A 23,667-nucleotide genomic window follows, 5' to 3' on the forward strand; every position below is an offset into this window, starting at 1 on the left:
ATCAAACAATGCATGGGATTCAAGAACTATTTGAGATTCTCTCATATGTTGATTTTCCGCCGACTCATTCCAGGTAAAAACTAATAAGTACGTGATAGCTATGAAAGTTCGGGAAAAGTTCGTGATTCGCGCGCTAAAGAATAGATAAGCAGATTAAGACAGACATGAAGCTGAACTTTACAGCAAGTTGCGCGTTAAAACGCTCGACTGAAACAGTATGATAGTGAGCGCTGATCCAGTAAATTTTGAAGCGGCCTATTCACCAATAATAAATTAAGTATTTCCTGACTGGTTTTCCTCTTGGTTTTCTCAGATTTTTCCATCATCTATCCGATCTTTATCTAAACTATCTAATCTTTACTCCCCTTTATGAACCCCTGTTGTCGATAACCTTTATTATCTTAGTACCCTTCAGCAATGCCCTCACTATAGATGTATACCTCATTGTCAATGCCCCCAGCATGAGCATCCATACCTCTATCAACTATACCCCATCGTCTGCAATGTCTCCATCAACTATACCTTCATAATTTATGCAGAATCGTGTATATTATTAAAAAAATCGTTTCGGGTTTCTTGAAGAAATTTCGTTAGTTTTCCAATCGTATATCTTTAACATATGCGCATTGGTCCCTTGAAATCGTCTCGTATAGCTCGACTGGTCTCTTGCTATCTGAAGAACAATCGACTAGCGAGTTTTCATCAAGCCTCGAGATGCCACCCAAGCAGCAAACGCATGTTTACCGCACCTGCGGAATTTATTCCAACAATGTATTTAATTCAATTTGATGAGATGCATGAGCAGTAAATACGGAATTACCGTGCGAAATTGCGCTCCAAGCTTCGTATGCATGCCTAATTGATACTCAGGTGCAAGCTTTCATTTCTATTTATGAACGCATCAATCCAGCGGCGTCGTGCGTGCGTAAATCACAGCATATCTTCCCCGCTTGGTGATTCGCCCGCTGGATATTAATTTTTTGGGAAATATTGGTCAGAAAGCTGCATAATGAGCGTTTTTCTTGTAATATAGTCTTGCCTGAATATCGGATAATATGGAATAATTTATAATAAAAATTATGCGCTTGATAATGTCTTTTGTTTTGAATGCTAGTGTTTGGAAGAACTTACGAATAACAAAATGTATCAACGCACGATGTTCTTTGGATGTTCAGACAACACTTGTTTAAAAGAAAGAAATTTATCGGTGAAATGAAACTCCGATAGCTGGGCATCCGATAGCTGAATCGTAGTAGAATACTTTGTAGTGATTAGAATAAACTTGAAAATTTTTGAAATTAAGTTTGTTCATTTGAGAATTGGTGAAGCATTTCAAAATGATCAACTCGGGAAATTTTTGATCCTATGTAGGTTTCATTTCCCACAAATTTATTTCAAAGATCGCAGGATGTCGCAATTTAAGTTGAGGCTCGGATATTTAGCGCCTTGATTTAACAAAAAATAAATCCTTAAATTAATATTTTTAATATTACTTTAATAGATATTACCCTCTACAATCAGCCACTGTCGTACTCTTATATCTGACGTCACTATACAGATTGTACGTTCGGTACCTTCATTGCACAGTTCAATACTGCCCATAATAAAGGCATTATAATATCTTATTTCCTCCTAATATATCCGGGACACAGCTGTTTAAATTTAATACAGGATACAAGCCAAACAACGAGCAATGATATCTTGTAAAAATGTGTTTATCGTTATTGCTGAGCGAGTATTCCAAATATCCTCGGATAGCTTGTGCGCATTGAACTGTGTGTGTGTCATACCAATTGAATTTATGAAAATGTGAACTTATATTAATGTTCAATTACAGCATAATTAATAACAATGTTAGGTAATAGATGCATAAGGCAACAGGTGCATAGGATTTTTAACGGTAGCTTTCCATGGAACGTCGATCGATGCGAGGTCAATTTACTTCCATAAGAAACTAGATGGGCAAGTTTAGACGGCTACGCTCGCTAGATAATTGATTATGGGAGCTCGATACGCTGCATATTAGTGATTCGTGTGAACGAATTTGATGAGCAAAGCTGCTGCTGAATGTAACGCATATCAATATATGTGAACTATAGAGAAAGATATACGAAAACTTTTAATAAGACGTCAATACTCATATAACTATAATATTTCCAGGAATGATAGCGCGGTTAAAACATTATCATAGATACGCAATGATTACTCACGTTGAAATTTCAGAATCCATGATATAGATGTGACTAAAGTGAAATATTCCCGTCAGAGTAGATTTTTCACACTGAGAGTGCCATATTATGGATCCATTTATCATATTATAACAACAAAACATTGATAAAGAATTTAATGCGTCCTTACAAAACGTTGTAATGAACATAAAATATTCAAGAAAATATTCATTCACTACGCCAAATTTCTGGTGCATAAAATCCTGATGCAATTAAGTAGTTTGAATCAACAGAATTCACACAGAATCTCGAGTAGATCTTTTAAGATTAAGGCATTTATTCTTACTTCTTTGGTTCCTTAGGTTATTTTATTCATTTCTCGCGTTACGGCTTTCATCACGTATAACCTGTTCACTTTTCATCGATTATACCTCTATATATATGCTCTCAGTTCATCATATATAAGCCTGCTCACTTGATTTCATATTGCCCAACCATGAGCTCTGCAACACACGATCCTGAGCGTTAATTACGAGTCTTACACAATAAATACCTGAATTAATCACGAAAATGAAAGTCATGAGTTCATTTTGCGCCCTACATATAGAACCGAGGGACATAGCTTGGCAGCTCTGATAACCTTTTCATACATGAACGGTCTTAAAAGCCATGAACCCAATGTCTTAAAATTTCAGTCAGAGGCTTGTTTATCATAATATTAATGAAACAAAATTGATGAGTAAAGGACTGAGTGTTTTAAAAAATAATGTCCTATCAAAAAATTTATGGAACAGCAACCATGCGGCCCCCACAGCTATGATACCGCCGGCTGTAAACGTTTGTAAAACATTCAGTATTGTTTAGGTTTAATTGTATTAGTCTGAATCAAAAATTAAGATAGCAAACCTGGTTGTGTGTCATAAGATCCAACTAACTCAAGCTGAAGTTAGTCGCGCAGGAACTAGAATGCAACTGAAGTACAGAACATACGGAAATTCAGCAAATAAATTCAAGAGGAAAAAATCTGGTAAAAAATGCGAAAAATCACTTGTATACTTACTAATCGGCTTCTTTTACTCATGTCCTGTATACAGTCGTAGAATTTATTTAACATTCGCCTATTAACACTTGCATTTGAAGTAATGAAATGGGAGTTTTATTAGCACTTTACGAGGTCTTAAAGTGCAGTAAAGTTTTAATGTTGTGGCTGTAACTGCCGGATCGTTCGTTCGAGAGACTATGACCACAGAGACGTACTCTTTAATCGGCGTGGCGAGTTGCCTAACTCAGGTCTCTGGGAAATTCTTGCTGGCGAGTGTTCGCTCGTGCAAATAATCATAGAGGAACGTCCACGACTAAATTGTGTAGTTAAAGAGCCTCGATTGCCCTATTGCCTTCGCCGTATTTTATTGCGAGGTCATTAAAAACACATTGGACGAGCTGTAGTGAAAGTCGGTCTTGGCTCACCAGCGGGTCTAGAGCGCATACGGTATTCGCAAGCTGCAGTTTGCGGCGTTAAACTCGGGTTTTATTCCATGTAACTGCAATTGCAATCACTCATCGGCCTCGGGTAATGAACATCTCTCCAGGGCATGATTAGAAAACCTAATTAACTGGCCACTTGTTCTTATACTGGCTTAGCTGCAGGTCCCGCTACGAACTCTCTATAAATAAGTCGGTTTTTCTTTCTTCCAAGGCTTTGATTTCATGTCAGCCTTGATGTTCTCAGCACAGAAACTTCAAAGTATAAATGAAAATTACAGTTTTTCACGATATTATTGCCAGGAACTTTGCAGTTGCTCTATTCATCAGGATATTTTGCGAATTATTATGTTAAGCAATAGACTGTAAAATAATCATATGCATATCTCTGCATAAAATTGTACACGCCATGAGAACTTGGAAATCTCAAGTAGCGTATGAACTCATGGCAACAATAAACATAAGGAATACGATCCCACACAAAGTATACAAATATTTGTGTGAGGCACACCATCTTACCTAAAGCTACGTTTCCTCCACAATTTTTTCTCGGGGACATGCAAAGTAAGGAGCTTTGGGCCCCTCGTGTATAGATGGTCTCCATCGTATAGCTTTGTGTGAGTGTGTGTGGTCTGAAGCAATACGCTAGATCGCATGTAGCGTGTTTTGTATGTTTTCGGCTATTGTTATCTAGAGTGTTTCCCGTTTGTCAACAAATGTATACTGCACCAAAGGTTATAAAAATATATGCAAATGCAAGTTTTTGTGTTATCGAATTGCAACCATGCAGTGGGACTGTATATTACCGGACCTACAATCGAAAGACTTCAACTCGGAACATCGGATACCAAACGTGAGTGCGACCACAGCTTGACATCTTAAAAAATCTTCAAGGGGAAAATTGGATCTTCAAGGAAATAAAAATTAAAAAAATCTTTAATGAAATTATTTCCAGGTGTTGAGTTACGGTTCTATATAATAATACTTATGAACTATTGCGCATAAGAGGGGCTGTAGCTCAAATGGTAGAGCGCTCGCTTAGCATGCGAGAAGTACGGGGATCGATACCCCGCAGCTCCAGCGGCTCTTTTTTCCTGAAACTGGATCCACGGTACTCGGCAGCTAAATAGAGGCCTGTTCCAAAAACGTCAAGTAGAGATCGAATTTATGTCAATGTATCATAGAACTGAGCATCGTAATAATATATATTTTTATTCGTCGACTTGTGAATTCTCTTCTTGAATTTTTTTAAATCACAATTTGTTTTCCATTTAATTAATGACAATTCAAAAGTCTACCAAATACGCATAAAATTTAAGTGAACGATTATTGTTTTGTAAATTTCATTTTCGATACCTTCTGAACAAGACCGCGTGTACAAATCGACTAATTAAACTAACCAGAAGCATCTCTCACTGAAGAAAAACAGGACCTGTTTTCTTCAGGCTAATTAGCACTATGAATTATTTTACACAGAGGTTCGCTCCCACGTCTTACATCAAGTATGAATAGAGCGGGAAGCTTAATTTCAATTTCATCCAATTGTGTGCAAGTCGAACACTGTATTCAAATGAAGATCACCTGCGAAGCTTAGCCATTGTTTTCGACGCACGAATAACGATCACCGAACGATCTGTTAATTAAATCAGGCAGACACGTCGTTAGTAATGAACTTATGATCGTGTTCATAGGCAATCATACCTAACCATTTCAATAGCTCGTTATTCTCATCAGTTAACGATCCATTGTAGGAACACCAAGCCTCGATTCGAAGTGATCAGATATTCAAAGAAATCTGGTTATATTGTATGCAAAACAGCAGACAACATCGCGCCAAGTTGTGTTTCAGTTGCGACGAAATACATGTTCACATTAAAAACATGTAACTGGCTGTTTGAACATGCGTTTGCCGAGGTTTGTCTTCGATTTGTTTACATTTTTTCCAAGATTTGAGCAAGCTTTTCACAATTTTATCAAATTTGTGTGTGAGATTTATACGGTTTATATATTATGTAATATTATATTATATTATATTATATTATAATATGTTATGTTATATTAATGTTTTTCAAAATTGTATTCAAATAAATAATTTAATATTCAATCAAAATCAAACAGTGAGTTAAATATAGGAGTTTCGCTGTAAACGTGGACTGGAACGAGTTTAATATCAATTAACTTAACTTTCGTTTCAAAATTATTACCTGGATTCGGGTCTTGTAACAGTTAATCAATTCGTCTTGTATCAGTGTGCATAATGCTTTATAAAATGAATAATCTATCATATGAAAAACTTTCTTTTTATTTCAGGTGAACTTTTCAGCTTTAAACTGCGAATTGAAGGTCCTCGAACAAAATTGTAAGTTGATGAATCATTGGTCATGTAATAATTACAATGAGCATCTAACTGCTCTCACTAATCAAACAAAATATGGAATTATTAAGTCCGCAAGTTCAACAAACGAGCGTTTACTGAGAAATTTGATCAATAATACATATATCACGATTAATGCCATAAGAGATATACTCGTATCATTTATTAAATTCATTACGATTTATTTCAGCCTTCCTACCTTACAATAAATACTTGCATGCATAATGCAATAATGCAGACTCAACTTATACTGTGTTCCTGTAATATATTGTGTGTCAGAAAGCCATTGTGTTGAAGCAGACACCGTGGGCCGCTGCCCAAAGAACGCCCATCATTTGTTCCAATTAAAGAGAAGCCTGATGCCCTCAACATCTGAACCACCATACGCCCAATTCAATTATTTTAAAGTGCCTTCAGCCGTTTAAATTATATTTTTAACGCACACATCCAAATGCAAGGGCAAAAAGGTTGAAGGTAAGTAATTTTTATAAATTCACTAATTTAACGTGAAATTTTTAGACCGGAAGGGGATTCGTCTGCCATTTGCCTTAATTTTCTGAACACTGAGAGGTTCCTACCCAGAAATACGTTAACAAAACACAAATTGTTATTCAAAAGCATCCTGGAACCTCTCATCATCGCTGCCAGGATGCCATGGTCCTGGAACTGTTCGTCAGCTCTGCCAGGATGCCATGGTCCTGGAACTGTTCGTCAGCTCTGCCAGGATGCCATGGTCCTGGAACTGTTCGTCAGCGCTGTCAGGATGCCATGGTCCTGGAGCGCAGCCAGGATGCCATGGTCCTGGAACTGTTCGTCAGCGCTGCCAGGATGCCATGGTCCTGGAACAGTTCGTCAGCGCTGCCAGGATGCCATGGTCCTGGAACAGTTCGTCAGCGCTGCCAGGATGGACTGTTTTTTGGAAGAGTGAGTGGGATTTCAGAGACCCACGCTGCAGATATGTGCATGCATAGAGCAACATCGTTGGCGGAATTTCGTAGATTTTAGTAACAATTTCTGGCCAGTATTACTAGCATCTAATGCAAATACGCTCGCCTCTATATACTATATAATTTGTATCACGATAGTGTCAATGTAGTAGGACAAAAAAAAATTATATATAGCTAACAGGAAAATACCACAATCATCGATCGTTTTCATCACAAACCTGTTATCCTTTTCAAGCCTCAATAGTCGAGTCAAAAGGTTTGAGTTGAAGATTTGTATATCCCGCCTTTGTTTTATACTACTTATACTGATACAAATGCCCACTCCTAGCATCAAAGTCTGGAGTAATTGTTTCTTCTCATTATATAGAGACCTTTTATCCGACACTTGGCATCATTCAAACAAATGGACGCCGACCAACATCCTGGACATTGTTCAGGATACCCTTCATGGTTGTCTCGAGGAGAACCCGTAGGTGGTCGTACGGATAATGACTCCTTTATTCTCAGTAGACAGGCGGGCGAGAAAGCGACTAATTAAAGAAGAGTGTCACGGTCAGATAAAGTTTGTCTTGCGGAGACCACGCCATCAATCAGCTGTACTGTCAAGGTGGATGGTAGTGTCACTCTCGTGGTGCAGCGCCAATATGAAATGTGTATAAAAAGGCATAATTGATGCAGGTTGACTAAGAAATACTGAAAGAGGCGAAAAGATGACGGCCGCATAGCTCTGTTTTTATATCCTTTAAGAGTGGACGTAACTGGGGTGACACTAGGCGATTCGTCACCTACATGAAGTACTAACAGGTATAACGTCCTCAGAGATAGACACTTACTGACTTACAATATTACTTTCTTTGATACACTACTTACGAAATATTTTCCCCTTGTTACCGCACCTAACATAATTCAATAAGCATGATACCCCATTCAAACAGATTATTGTTTATTGAAATTGTTTTTGCCACTTTTCATTAAGCCAAAAAACTCGTTCCCATCGGGAAAGTTTACCTAAACGTTAATTTTATTGGTTTTGTGTTTTAGTACCAGAAACTGGGCGGGGGGTATATAAATCACAATGTTCAAATAAAATAAAAACAAAAATTTAGTTAATAAAAATTGTATAATTTTTTTTATTTGCTTACAATAATCTAGTTAGAATCAGAAAGCGCTTGAAATTTTTTCTCATACTTGCTCTTAATATTTTCAAAGAATGAAACTTGTATTTTCATGAATTGAACGTTGCATTCCACGAACACCAAATAAAATCAGGAACGAAACGCTTTAATTTCCAGTTGGCTGTACACAGGAACAAATGTCCCAGTAAGACTGACGCTACACTGAATTATCAATTTGAACTATAATTTGATTATATCTGTTGAACATTTTTTTATAACTCATAACAACTGCATAGGAATATGCCCTGCCGAACGCTGTAAGAATTTAAAACAATGAGGGGTGAAACTGTGTGTGGAACACTGAGAGCAAAGTAGGAACACATCTCGTTGACCATTAGTTGAACTTCGAGCAGTGTCGTAATAACACATCCCGTTAAACTCAAACACAATTTAGAACAGATATGTCGCAATAACTTCCATTTAACACTCAGAGAACTCAGAGCAGCAATGCCTGCACCTCGCATGTCCAGGACCGGGCAGGCGGTGGGACCACCCAGCGCCGCGTACGGGCCGGTCATGGCAAGCGTTCACATCGCTGGTCACCTAGTTTGATGTGACCGCAAACTTCCTCTAGGATGTGTTTCTCTAGGATATGTTTCTCTAGGATGCCTTCTTTAGGATGTGCTTCTCTAGGATGTGTTGTTCTTGGTTGTGTTTATCTAGGATGCATTTATTTAGGATGTGCTTCTCTAGGATGTGTTGCTCTAGGATGAGTTTCTATAGGATGTGTTTCTCTAGGATGTGTTTCTCAAGGATGTGTTTCTCAAGGATGTGTTTCTCAAGGATGTGTTGCTCTAGGATGAGTTTCTCTAGGATGTGTTTCTCTAGGATGTGTTTCTCTAAGATGTGTTTCTCTGGGATGTGTTTCTCTAAGATGTGTTTCTCTAGGATGTGTTTCTATAGGATGTGTTTCTCTAGGATGTGTTTCTCTAGGATGTGCTTCTCTAGGACTGTCTCTTATACACATCTAGATGTGTATAAGAGACAGGTTGTGCATAAGACCGATTTTGACGCTAGAAAAAGGACGCGGATCTAGAGAGATTTTTGAGTGGGAGTTGAGAGAATGCAGAATCTCTTCTCACACGCTGTCTCTCTCTTCTTGCGCGCTTTCCTCTTTCTCAATAACCCTCATACAACTCTGAGCGGTGGATCACTTGGCCTGTGGATGCTATGAAGACCATAGCAAAGTGTGAGAAGTCCAGCCAGCTGTCCCCTGGAAGGCTCTTTNGCACAGAGAGCTGCAGACATAGCACAGAGAGCTGCAGACATAGCACAGAGAGCTGCAGACATAGCACAGAGAGCGGCAGACATAGCACAGAGAGCTGCAGACATAGCACAGAGAGCTGCAGACATAGCACTGAGAGCTGCAGACATAGCACTGAGAGCTGCAGACATAACACAGATACTTCTTCTGTTCAGGCCAAGCTGTATGCGGATGACCTACACAGGGCAATAAGCGCATCACTATCAGGACACAGTCCCACTCAGTTGTCTGAGTGTACAGGCAGAGAAGGTGTCACTACAGACCACCCAGCGCTTTCTGGTATCACTGCGTCAAGGGAACACACGCAACACAACGTGTATAACCAAAGAAAATTACAGACCACCCAGCGCTCTCTGGTATCACTGCGTCAAGGGAACACACGCAACACAACGTGTATAACCAAAGAAAATTTCCTTATATATCAAATGCTGATGGTTTAAGAGTATTAATGGATATAAATTATAAATACATTAATTATGATTTGCAATGAATAAAAGAAAGAACATGTCTCTCTATACTACTGATATACGAGAAAGAAAGAAAATGTAATATAATATTTGCACGAGATCTTACTGCAATCAGATAACATTAATCATTAATTTCAACATTTATGGATGTTAACAAATGAGCTTGTACTGATATATCCAACGCAACCGGATTACGAGCATTTGGAAACCATGAATAGAATATTCTTATGAAATTTTTATCCCATTTAGAAATATTAAACATTAATTATAATTTATACATAATTGGCGAGAAAACCTTCCCCTAAGATATTTCTAGCGCTACTGAATCAGGAATGAAGGAGAGTTTCAAAAAAAATAAATATAAGTGTGAGTACCTAATTCAATCCAGAAAAGTACACTAAATTTACATCTAAGTAAAATAAAGGAACCATACGCAATTATTAATCGCCATAGTGCAATAAATACGCATGACTCACAGCCTTCACAACCATTTAATAATCGCCAGAATTTGCTACTTATAAATGTCAGAATTGTAAGTTATGCACGAATTTTATAGAGCTAAATTAAATTGTCTATAATGTATTTATTTACATGGCGGATACATAACATGAATTGCGAGAGTAACATTATAATTATACAGTAGGTGAAAAAAGATATATCCGACACTGACAGAGGACAAACTTCATTTAATTAAAGATTAATCGACCAAATAACATAAACAAACATTATTCTAATGTAAATTTACATGGGAAATACACATATCATATCAAAATAGCAGTATAATTATATGTTGACTTGATATTGCAATTTTGTAAAAGTCAAGGTACAAAAACTATCCCACACATGGTAAACAAATTTACTCAATGATTCGTCATGCGACCTTTAGCAGCCAAAATTTCTAACCGACTGTAATAATTGTTCACAAGATTAACACATGCATATGCTGATATGAATTTTAGTCCACTCAACCTTGCATATTTCTTTCAATTATAAGATTTCTTGGATCTCTCTCCTGTATCCTCAATTTCAATTTCCGCCACATGCAGATTTTCAATCGGATTGAGGTCAGGTGATCATGGCTTGGCCATTCCAGTAACTCAATGACCCTCTCCTGAAACCATACAAGAGTTGCCCTAGCCCTGTCAATATATAAGAGAAATAATTATAATAAATAATTAATAAATTGATAAATAATTTAAACCGTGTCACCAGAGTCATTGTCTTGTTTAAATATCCAACCTCGAGGAAGGTTCAATTTTTCGGCTGGCTTCACGAGACATTTCTCATGAATGCCCCGATACATTCTAGAGTTCATTCTTCCTTCTATGATTTCCTATTCCCCGGGGCCTGCAGAAGAGAAACAACCCTAAAGCATTATGCTGCCATATCCAAACTTCACTGTTGGGGCGGTATATTCTTCGGGTGGACGGTACTAATCTTACTGTTTTCACTGATTGGACGGTATTCTTCTTACAAAATTTCAATTATCAAGTTGTTTAGATATGATATTTGTATTTCCCATGTCAATTTACCTTAGAATAGTGTTTGTTTGTATTATTTTGTTGAATACGCCTTAACTAAATAAAGTTTTTCCTTTGTGGCGGATAATTTTTGCACCCACTGTATATTATAATTGGGCTTACGGTTGTGTGTGAGAGTAAATAGAACTAAAACCATTTTAAAAGGCACTAACATTTTAAATATATGGTGTGGAACATACAACCTGCGTGAATGCATGTGCTAATGCTACGAACTCACTCTTTCAACATCCACGTGTGAGATCCTCAATTAGAGCCTCTGTGCTGCCGGTATCGCTTGATCCGATCAGCAAACGATGACGAGAAATCACAGAACTCAGGAAATGTCGTATGCTGTACAAGAAATTACCTTAGCGTCCTCTCTAACCAGCAGACACTGTCGTTATGTCATGATCTTGCTGTTAGAACTGCCATGTCTCGCAAAGTGTCTTGCTGTTAGAACTGCCATGTCTCGCAAAATGTCTTGCTGTTAGAACTGCCGTGTCTCGCAAAGTGTCTTGCTGTTAGAACTGCCGTGTCTCGCACAATGTCTTGCTGTTAGAACTGCCATGTCTAGCAAAATGTCTTGCTGTTAGAACTGCCATGTCTAGCAAAATGTCTTGCTGTTAGAACTGCCGTGTCTCGCAAAGTGTCTTGCTGTTAGAACTGCCATGTCTCGCACAATGTCTTGCTGTTAGAACTGCCATGTCTTTTAAAATGTCTTGCAGTTAAGAACTGCCATGTGTTTCAAAACGTTTTCCTGTTTGAAAAACCTTGTCTATCAACATATTCTACCATTATACCTACCAGGTCTTCTGATATGTGTGTCGAATTTAAAAACTCCTTCATGATGAAATAAAAGTATATTAAAAATAAAGCATAAAAAATGCTAGGATTATTGAAAACTTCAGAATTTCAAAATCTGCTTATTTAGTAAATCTACTTTCATAAGAAATCAGTCATAATCTTCATTAATCAGGAACCTAGAGAAATAAAAAAATCCATGCCTCAGAACTGCAAAGAATTTAGCTTTAATGCGCAAAGGGGCCTTAACTATCAAGCTAACAAAATATTGGCCGCAGTTGAATGTTTTCTTTTATAATTTTAGTGAAAATTATGGGTTTCCTGGCGTTTCCTCTCATATCTTAAAATTTTATAGCTTAGATAAGACGATAAAAACTTGACGATTGCTTGTGCGCGCCGTATTCGACAGATTTTTGGGGGGTCGATACATTAACGTGACATTTTTACTGCGGCTAGGACCGTTATTTTGAGATAAGAAAGAGTGAAAGATAAGCCGATGGTCGCTGGTGCCTGGTCGTACAAGGGACCACAAAACCAGGATAAGATCTCGAGCACTAAACCGCTAGGCAATCGCTACAAATAGCCGCTTTTAAATGCGTGTTTCATCTTCAGTCTAATCTACAGGGACAAATTGCGGCAAATGTGAGAATTTCTAAGTCGTTGGTGCAACTAAAGAATCAAATGACTTATAAAACTTATCTGCATATTTGACCGTCGTTGGAATCGAATGTAAAGAAGGAAAATTATTGAAATCAATGTTGATTAAATATCATCTATAGGTGCCCGAGGTTTTAAAACAAGAAGAGACAATTAAATGCATCGACACAATTAACAAGGTATATCACAATTAGAATGAGTTAATAAATAGCGCTCATCATGTTAAATTCGCACATTGTGATCACAGGCCGAGAAAATGTGCGGTCGTTGAAAAGTAAAATCCTTTGAAAACTGAAAATAAACTTTTATTAAAATAATTCCGTGAAATATTGATTTAAATTTTAACAAGCTTGAATAAATAACTAGAAAAATGCATTAGAATATGCTCCATAAAATATTAGAAACATCATTGTGTTCATCCTCCATGTGATGATGAACATCCGGTGCTTTGTTTTGGATAATGATGAAAAATCATCCATGAGATAATGTGCTGGTAACGCATTGCAGTTATGAAGTCATGATGTTGAAAGCCTTTACCGCCCGTCACTTGTACGTAAATAGTGTTAAAAGACTATCGCATGTCAATTATACGTAAATAGTGTTAAAAGACTTATCACACTCAACGTCATCGTAGGCGGTCCCGCAATGTAGCGGCACAGACCGCGTCACCCATCTGGTAAATGACGGAACTTCCCCAACTCCCCCTAGAGGACGTAACCAAGATACAGCGGCTTCTACACAGGTACGTCACCACGGACGCTGGGGCCGTACGCAGGTACGTCACCACGGACGCTGGGGCCGTACACAGGTACATCACCACGGACGCTGGGGCCGTACACAGGTACGTCACCACGGACGCTGGGGCCGTACACAGCTACGTCACTACGGACGCTGGGGCCGTACACAGCTACGTCACCACGGACGCTGGGGCCGTACGCAGGTACGTCACCATGGACGCTGGGGCCGTACACAGGTACGTCACCACGGACGCTGGGGCCGTACGCAGGTACGTCACCACGGACGCTGAGGCCGTACGCAGGTACGTCACCACGGACGCTGGGGCCGTACGCAGGTACGTCACCACGGACGCTGAGGCCGTACGCAGGTACGTCACCGCGGACGCTGGGGCCGTACGCAGGTACGGTTATATAATAAAATAATTGGTAAGAACATCGGTGGCCATTGAATGCTCACTGCTGGACCAGGGGTGTTGGTGATATTAAAAACTATAGCCGTGTGCGACCGTATGCAAGAGTGAGCTGGAAGAACCATGCTGTAAATTGATGGAATTATTAGTATAGATAAATATTATTGGGGGCAAGAGGCACCTACGCAAGTGAGAGCATTATTATTTTATGGGCGATTACATCGTTAAGAAGTTCAAAATCAGACGTGACTGAATGTATACATGCTAACAGAGGATGAACATGAAATTTTAGTGAACAATTATGTACGAATTTAATATACTCTACAGCCTTTACGATAATAATGAATATTCATCTATATAAGTATTGGACTCGTCAGAACTTTCTGGCCGTTATTATATCAGATGTCTCCACACAAACACGATGCTTTATAAGACTATCGTAGCAATCCACGAGAAGTGTTCTGTTTTCGAATGAAAATTAAGTTTACGTTCAGTTTCACTCTGATTCCCAGTACCCGATTTGCTGCTGAACGTCGTAAATTTGCTTGTACTGAAAAAGAAATTATTGAAAGCGCATAACATGAATTAGTATTGCCAATCCAGATCAGTGGCATACGTACGCAGCCCTGAAACGCAAGTCTAGACGCTACGCATAGCAGCCCCGGCTCTTGCAACACCGCAAATTAGTTAAGGTGGCCTGGTCGTATTAATTTTGAAAAGAAGCCTAAAGTGTAACTAATGACGTGACCATCCGTAGCGGCGACCTCAGCGTGCTGGGCCAATAAGAGCGGAGGGAGAGATCAGGTGGAATGCAAGACGTCTATTACACTTTATATATATTTTGTAGTTGCGACCCATAATAAATAAACAAATAGATGTATTATAACTGTTTCTTATTTAGCTCCAATTGACAAGGGAATATGTGAATTTTGAGGTCTCCGGCGCCAGCATTTCAGTGTATTTTCCAAAGAACGGTGTTAATTATTCCCTAAACAATATTTTAGAACCAAAGATTTTGCACGCCATGGTTAGCTCTGGACCACTTAGAATAGTTATAGCTATTTTGATGTTATGTTAATTTCTAGGTCGGCCTTGATCCAGTTTTAGCATAAGTTCAAGGCGCATAAAGGCCACGAGTATGATGAGAGAAGCTCGGCTATAGTGGGCCACCCACGCAACGCTGGACCGAAGGGGAGTCTCTCGCTTCAACCAAAAGGCTTTTTGTGGACCTCAAGATATTTTTTTTCGTAGCATACATTACATGACTTTGTTGGTGCAGCGATTAGGGCAATTTTAGTGGCAAATTGCCGTCTTGAATAACACTGACTCCTAATTTGTATTCCAGCAATATAATGGCCGGAGAAGAGGTAATTATAGATGAAGCAACCGGTTAATGTCGAGCTGCCTTCGAAAATAAGAAAGACCTCTTGTGATTGCTTGATTGTTCTAAGGATCTACATTTATTATGCTACAGTAAAAACTACACGATGAAGATACATTATAATGATCAATGCTATTGATGGATTGAAGATTAGGTTGAGTTAGGTTAGTTTCACTGAACTATACAAACATTTCTGAATGGTTACAGATTTAAAAGTGAGAACTCAATTCTCTGGTAATACAAAGACATTATGCACGAACAATTAAACTTAACTATCAGACCTTTTGCTGACAACTTACATGTCTACCTCTAAAACTAATAAGGTAATATCACTAAGTTAAGGCTGCACAAGTGGGGAAATTAACAAAATTATATTTGTTTACAATAAAGAATCAAATTTACATGCTGCTGGGTTTCTTCGTCAGGCAGCAAACGTACAGAGATTTAAACACGAATATTCACATGCAAAGTGTTCCTAGGTTCAATATATGAATCCTCAACATCATACCCGCATGTGCACATATGTATTAGATCAGATATTATTCATAAATTTGTCAAAGAGCCATCTAAAATCTTGATGCTATAAGATTCACTTGATTTTACCGATATTTAATGCCAAGAGCAATAATTGCTTAATTTCGTTATAGCGCTGCCAAGGACTGGACTGTAGATCTTACGTTAAAGAGTTTCTATTAGATAACAAAATGGGAATGTCACAAATGCGGCAGAAAATAACGTTTCGCCTATTTAAACCCCTTCCACACGGAGATGTTCTTTACGTGTTTACGTCACTTGATTTGCGTACACAAAATCAAATTATTAATTGCAAATTTCTTAATATAATTTGAACCGACAGTCGATATCCGGATAATTTATATGTTTATCAACTGCAGTAAAATACTTTCTACGGGCTGGATATTTGTGTCTATCTCATTTGACTGCAGTACTCTTGATTCATCCATGCCATTTCAAAATGGATAATTCCATTTAAATCCATATTCACGTCGTTTCTTGCTTTAAATCAAGAAAACTTTTTAATAATAAACACAAGTATTAAATGAATAATAAATAAGTAAATTAGTTATCTGCACCTGTCCCCTTATTCCATCGAAATTCACATTGGCAGCGACGCAGTGAAACCATGCAACCAAAATAATTAAAGTAAAATTAATTTAAGTATAAAGTATAATTGATTAACCAACATGCCAAACTCTACATTTCTCGAATCTAGATTAGCATTAGATACCAGTTTCGAATTTAGATATTAATCAGATTATCCTTACACGTTAGGGGAAAAGTGAAATAAATTATACCTAGACCTCAACTGAAAGATAATCAAATTAAAACGGGAATAAATGATGAGAATTATCCTGCTGATAATCTTCTTTAAGGTCAATCTCAATAAAATTGATTTGAATGAAAAAAATTGTAGCTTGGCTAAATCCGAGGTATTTTTAACCCACATTTCAGTATGTATGACGACGAGCGTTGGATACGCAGTACGAGCGTTGGATACGCGGTACGAGCGTTGGATACGCGGTACGAGCGTTGGATACGCAGTACGAGCGTTGGATACGCGGTACGAGCGTTGGATACGCGGTACGAGCGTTGGATACGCGGTACGAGCGTTGGAGACAAGGTACGAGCGTTAGTGTATATGTGCTGCTGGTGATGTACGAGTAAATGAGCTTTGGCTATCCACAGATTCGAGCCCGACAAATCAAATGTTTTTCCCGGAAGCACATATAGCATAAAAACGATAATTTGAGTGATTTGTATACACACAGGGGCCTGGAATAATTTCTTTTTACAACACTTCTCTTTAACTTCATTTCTTGTTTGTCTGTCTGTCTGTCTGTCTGTCTGTCTGTCTGTCTGCTACAAATCTTGTAATCGAAATCTAAAACACTTCTACTTATCCAATCGATCTGAAATTTTGCACACTTGTGTAAAGTTGGAGACAATGCATGAATCAAATGTCAAAATAAATGATTTTAAAAATTAAAAAATTTTTAATATTAAAAAATTGAAAAAATAATTTTGTCAGCTACAAATCTTATAACTGATATTTGACACACTTTTACCTGTCTAATTGATCTGAAATTTTGCACACTTGTGTGAAGTCGGAGGCAATGCATGAATCAATTAATAGAATAAATAATTTTGAAAACTTAAAAATTAATTTTTTTAATATTCAAAAATTAAATGAGAAATTCATGGTACATCTGTAAGATTGGAGGCACTGGATTCTTTGGAAGTGTTGTCTTTAAAAAGTAATTTTTAAACGTATGTTATTAGAAATAGAGCTAAACATTTAATAATTTTCTACAAAAACATGCATAAAGAAAGAATGATACTTGATTTGCCACTAATTTACTACCTTTTAAAAAAGTACAAGAATTCATTAGGATTTTGTTTAAGGTATAGAAGTAATTCAAGTAATTTTAATCTGGACAAAAATATTGGGAAATTTTGAATCAATGCTTGAGCAAACTGAGTTGATTGAACTTATACCTGTGTGAAAAACGATGCCAAGTTTTCATAAAAAAATTCTCATAAAAAAACAAATTTACGAGAAGAAATAGCAGTTCTCGCATCAAATGCGCAAGCGGAAAATGTTCATGACTGTCAAACATGAAATTAACTTTGAAATATATGGATCGTAAACTGCCATTTATGCTTTGCTTGTTGCGGTGCAGTTGCTTCCTGCCTTTAAAAGCAGTTTTCTCCTCAAGGCTTAATTAGGCTGACATTCAGTTTTGTCAAGGGTTATTCGCCCCGACGCTTATTCATCCTGCCCTAACATTCATATGGGGTCATTAGCGTGCCATCGAGATTGCACTGCTCACCTCGTAATTGCATCCACAAAATTATATGCTCTAACACAGCCAGAAATTAATTCTGAACGACTCCAAGGACATACTTAAAATGATTGCTCGGGTCGTGAAACCTTTCTGCATGACTAATTTAATGGCTATAATTAATTTATAAGATTCTGTGAAACGAAAGTTTGAGTGATTGTGAGAAAGTAGCCTCGATCTAGCCTGATAAAATTTTCATCTTGAAGTTTCATCAATAAAAACGAAAATAAAAAAGACTAAAATACCTGGTTGTCTCCTCCAGGTATTACATAAAAGTTTAACATCTAATAAATAATTTTTTATTTTTTGGCCTCTGCTTTATAGTTTTTCCATTGATTTTATAAATACAAGTGCTGAAGGCTCGGCAAAATCGGCATTACCTTGCAATGCTCAAGTCATTTCGGGAGCACCCATAGCACGGAACCTGTCACACTCATTCATTGAAACAGAGATGTCTTTGCCTCCATAGAACAGAACCGCCCCCTTCCCCCACGTCAAACAGGACCCCCATCCCCCCCTTGAGGATGAGGACGAAGGTTCTGAGGTGGTCGAGAAATTCTCAGAGGTGGTCTGTGTTTCGACGTGTGTGGTCCGGCAGCTCAAAAGCAAACAGGGAGCTGAGCGCCGCAGAGCGTACGGGTGGTCTCGGCCCACCCGTACGCCGTCACATCTCTACGCTCGGCGCCTCAAGCTTACGCTCGCTTTGGTCTCAACAAAACAGCTTTTACTATCCCAAGGCAAACGAAACGTTGTGGTAGTCAACGGAACGTCGAGGTAATTGGATTGTGCATGATACGGCGACCACCCACCGCAGTCACTAATGCACTGATCGCTGTCGCTAGACTTCGCTCAAAAGAGCATAGCAGGGCTTCCTCCTAAACGACGAACATCTGAGACACCGCACTCAAATAAAGACACGAGCGAGACTCATGTATGGTAATAGTCCTCTAAAACGATTATATATATTTTTGAGGCCGGTCGTTTGCGTCCATTATTGGTAGCTATAGCCCAGCCCTCGCTACAGAAGGTCTCAATCTCACTGCTCACTCGGCCTGCGCAGCAGATTCCTTGCGTACAATGCTTCTCAAGTCTCTAATGGAAGGTTTAATGCAGATACTACACGTCCGTCCAACGGGGCGAGTCATTAAATTCAATTCTAGAAGAACGGGTTCATCTTATTCATGTAATTATTACAGCGGTTTTTGCATGCATCGTCTCAGAAAGTTGATGAACTCGGATTGCAGTTCTCGCGGGATACGAATTACTATAGCTGACTAACAAGCACTGGCAATCATACTTTCTACTAAGAGCTTAATTGGTCTGTAGAATATCTTTTAATAAAAAATATTCTAAGCATCAACAAAAGACGCACCAACTTGGATTAATTAACGTTTTTTTGTGCAGCAACGTTGTCTCTGCTCGTCCCATGTAATCAATAAGAAACTAAACGACACCCACACATCACACAAATCACAAATACACCACACAAGCCATACACACATCCACACAAGCCACACATCTCACAATTAAGCCACACATCACGCAAATCACACATCACAAAAGCCACATACATCACACAAGCCACACACACATCCAAACCACACATCACAAGAGCCACACACCCATCACACAAGCCACACACCCATCACACAAGCCATACACACATCATACGAGCCACACACACACACACACACGCACACACACATCACACAAGTCACTCACACATCACACAAACCACATACACATCACACAAGCCACACGCACATCACACAAACCACACACACATCACACAGCAGAGGCCTCCTAATCATAAGCACGTAATGAGCATTCATTAGCTGCAAGGTAAGCTGCCATCCCGAGCAAGATATCCCAGTATCATTCACTCAACAATGATGGTCGTAATCATTCCTTTTCACTCAACAATGATGGTCGTAATCATTCCTTTTCACTCAACAATGATGGTCGTAATCATTCCTTTTCACTCAACAATGATGGTCGTCATCATTCCATGTAATTGCGAGGTATGCTCCACCGAAGCATGGGTGGCATTCACTTCAACTTGACAGACAACCATTAGCATTATTTGCATGACCGTACTAATCATTTGTCTTCTCCATAACCTTATTATAGACTCCTGTGGTCAAGCTTATACTTTTCCTATGGCTTCATATGCACGATTCTCTGTGGAACATCATTAAATGAAAGTTCAATAAATATCTTAAAAGTTATTTTAGCGTTAAAATGTTATTAATGATTTCTTATTTACAGTGTTAGTCTGTATTTGTGTTAGGTCCTGTATTTCAGTGCTAATTGATAATCATTTACAATTCATGATAAATTTGATGAATTTTCCTCGCATTAGAGGTCGTCCGTGAAACAGTAGACTTTTCTGTTCGTATTAATTTAACGTAATTAGCGTAATTAATTTAACTAAAGAAACGCGGCCGTATTGTTATATTGAAGGATAAGAAACACGGCCGTATGGTTATACTGAAAGATAAGAAACACGGCCGAATTGTTATACTGGAGGATAAGAAACGCGGCCGTATGGTTATACTGAAAGATAAGAAACACGGCCGTATTGGTATACTGAAGGATAAGAAACACGGCCGTATGGTTATACAGAAGGATAAGAAACACGGGCCGTGTCAGTGTTTTATTTATGCCGCGTGGAGATGGACGACGTGGGCAGCACAACGAAGTGTCTTGGGCAACGCGTGCAGCCAACGCGCGTCATCACTAAATACTCGGAGTAACTCCGCTAATTGTGGGTATGGAACAAATATAACTCGTGAAAGATAGTGACATGGTATTTTATCAATGCCCAACGAACATAATATCAAATAAATATTGCTCAGCAAAGTTTAGGACAGATTATTTTATTCGGCAATAAAGTCAAAAGGTGATACACAAAATAAATTTAACATAAGAAGGTTTGAAATACATCATATGTTATTTTGTTACTTGACAATGTCGATTAATGATTTTATAAAACTATTATACATAACCTTAAGCAATTTCTAGGCATCTTATTTCATTACCCAAACAAAATCAACTGATGAATCAGAACGAAAATATTCTAAAAAAAATTCGCACTGTGTGGACATCAAATTTTATTCGAAAATATCGACTGATACATTATATTGGACTGAAATAAGGGAAATTGCTGGAAAACCTGAAGCAAACGTGATGCTCGTAAGATTATAGAAAGAAGAGTCGATAATTGGCAGGTTCTCTCTCTTTCGAATACGTTAATGAAAAAAATTTTGCATTAATCCAGAGTATGGAAATTATCTCAAAATTACAGGCCTCTTTTAACGAGTAACAAATGAGAATCTCAGTAAAGTTAATAGTACATTGAGAAAAAGTATTACAATGTAAACGTAATTTTCATCCATTTGTACGTGAATTAATTAAATGATTGTTCGCCTGATGAGCTTGAAATTTAACAGAGAAGGTTCGCGCTGCGTTGTTAGTGAAAACTTACTAATTATTCCAGCAAATTAACATGTTGAAGAATACTTTTTTATTCAGAAAGAAAACGCCGAATAATAACAGTTAAAATAATAAATTGTTCAATAATGCTTGCTAAAATAATGATAGAAGCAGCAGAGACTTTTACATAATTAAGCGTCCGTCATCAATCCTAACCTTTTAACGCGAATGTCATGTCAATGTTATTAATAAGAATTAAGTTATAAAATAATAATCAATAAGTCACCGGTAACAAAATGCGATCTAGTAACGGACAATAAATAAAATAATCAGGAAACCTTAGCATGTATTCTACTTAGTAATTCATTTAACGGTAGCTATATTGTGGCTCGGGAAATTGCACCTAATCGAACATAATATCTCTGAGAGGCTGCATGGTATAGATGCTGCATATACCTCTTATTAAAAAATGTATTAGATTTGTAAATTTACTTTTCAAATTATGGGTTCCTGAATAAAATGACCGATAGAAGTAGCCCCATGATGTGCATGATTTGCAGACACGAGTAAAAGATTCATAACTGTAAAAAAACGTGCGGAAGTCGGTTGTACATTGCTACGTATATAGGAGGGAGATCCAGTTGTTCCTTGTGCACCCACTACAAAGTTTCAGCTATTAATTCCTTGCTAATTTGCATATCATTGCAGGTGATTTGCTTAGTGATAAGTGAAGCGATGTCTACACGACACTTGTGAAAGACAAGTTCAATATATGGTTGACCAGAATTACATGTAGGTGATGATATAGCTAACAATTGTGGGGAAAAGTGGAAGTGGCGATTTGAAACCGCTGTGAATATTCTACCTATGAATGAAGGAAATACTTGTATGAAAGATGATTAATAGGTAATAATTAATAGGTAATAGGCTGGTAGGTAATAATAAATTATTATTCCATAGAATAGATGACTAATTAGGCTGGTGAAATAACTTTTAATGTGACGAAACAATGGCAAGAGCGCGAGTGAGTCTTGATTGCATAATGCGAGTAAAGCAGTTAAAGTAATTAAAGTAGCTCTGTTAAGGGGACCCACTACCCTCCGGAAAAACTTCTACAGTTATTATCCGATCATCATGAAGCTTCACACACATACGTAAAATGTAAAAAAAAAAATAACATTTTGCTCGTATGAATTTTTCGAAAAAATTGATAGAAAACGTGAAATTCATAGAAAACGGCTAAAAAGGGGTACTTTAGAAAATCTATCTCCTCCTACAAATATCATCCTACAACATCGAGACACGTATCATTCTATTTGTAAAGACCATACCTATAGACTCTGTGATCACTTTTCTCATTTTCCCCTTAGTTTTTTTAATGCGCTTTTTTCCCATTTTTCTCATTCCCCCCCCCCTTCTCCCCCATATAAAAACGAACCACACTGAAATTTAAAAAAGTGATCACAGAGTCTACAGGTATGGTCTTTACGAATCGAATGGTATATGTCTCATTGCTGTAGCTTGAAAACTGTAGGAGGAGATAGGTTTGCCGTGAGACCAATCGGAGGTTTTCAGGACGCCCAAAAAACTGCCGGGCGGCACGTAAAATGACGTAAAAGAGTCGTAACGTAGCCAACATACCGCAACTAAGCCTTAAAACTAAGTGATGAAGGCATAGAGCAAGTGGCTGCACACCTCTCACCTCGCTGTCATGATGGGCACTGAAAGATCTGGCTACAGCTGGCAGTATATGAAGTCACGCCCCGTAATTACTGCCTTAGACATTTATTAAGGCCGCCCCCACCGCCCCCGTTCCGTGGGGCGTGTTGAACGTAAAAATGGAGGTAGGAAGATGATTCTGCTACCAATGGAAGCGTCGGAAAGTAAGCTTTAAGATGAGTATAAGCACCAGATAATGCCATAATTGGCCGCTTTACGTCAGACGTTACTTTTTAGTGTGTCCAGCCTTCTAATTAATCCCATAGGCT

General features: G+C 38.1%; 1 protein-coding gene and 1 non-coding gene across 2 annotated transcripts; one reads left to right on the top strand and one right to left on the bottom strand.

Annotated features, from left to right (window-relative positions):
• Positions 1-4,657: 4,657 nt before the first annotated feature.
• On the top strand, positions 4,658-4,730 carry Trnaa-agc. Its single transcript has one exon. It is a non-coding gene; the product is annotated as a tRNA-Ala (tRNA).
• An 8,859-nt stretch (positions 4,731-13,589) lies between these two features.
• On the bottom strand, positions 13,590-23,392 carry LOC108677626 (neuroblast differentiation-associated protein AHNAK-like). Its single transcript, XM_018165878.1, has 2 exons — positions 23,382-23,392; positions 13,590-13,977 (listed from the first exon to the last, which is right to left on the bottom strand). Exons 1-2 carry the CDS (start codon positions 23,390-23,392, stop codon positions 13,590-13,592), a joined length of 399 nt encoding a protein of 132 aa, XP_018021367.1.
• Positions 23,393-23,667: the final 275 nt, after the last annotated feature.

Source organism: Hyalella azteca, unplaced genomic scaffold (genome assembly GCF_000764305.2).
Source record: "Hyalella azteca isolate HAZT.00-mixed unplaced genomic scaffold, Hazt_2.0.2 contig5071, whole genome shotgun sequence".
Classification (NCBI taxonomy): Eukaryota; Metazoa; Arthropoda; class Malacostraca; order Amphipoda; family Hyalellidae; genus Hyalella; species Hyalella azteca.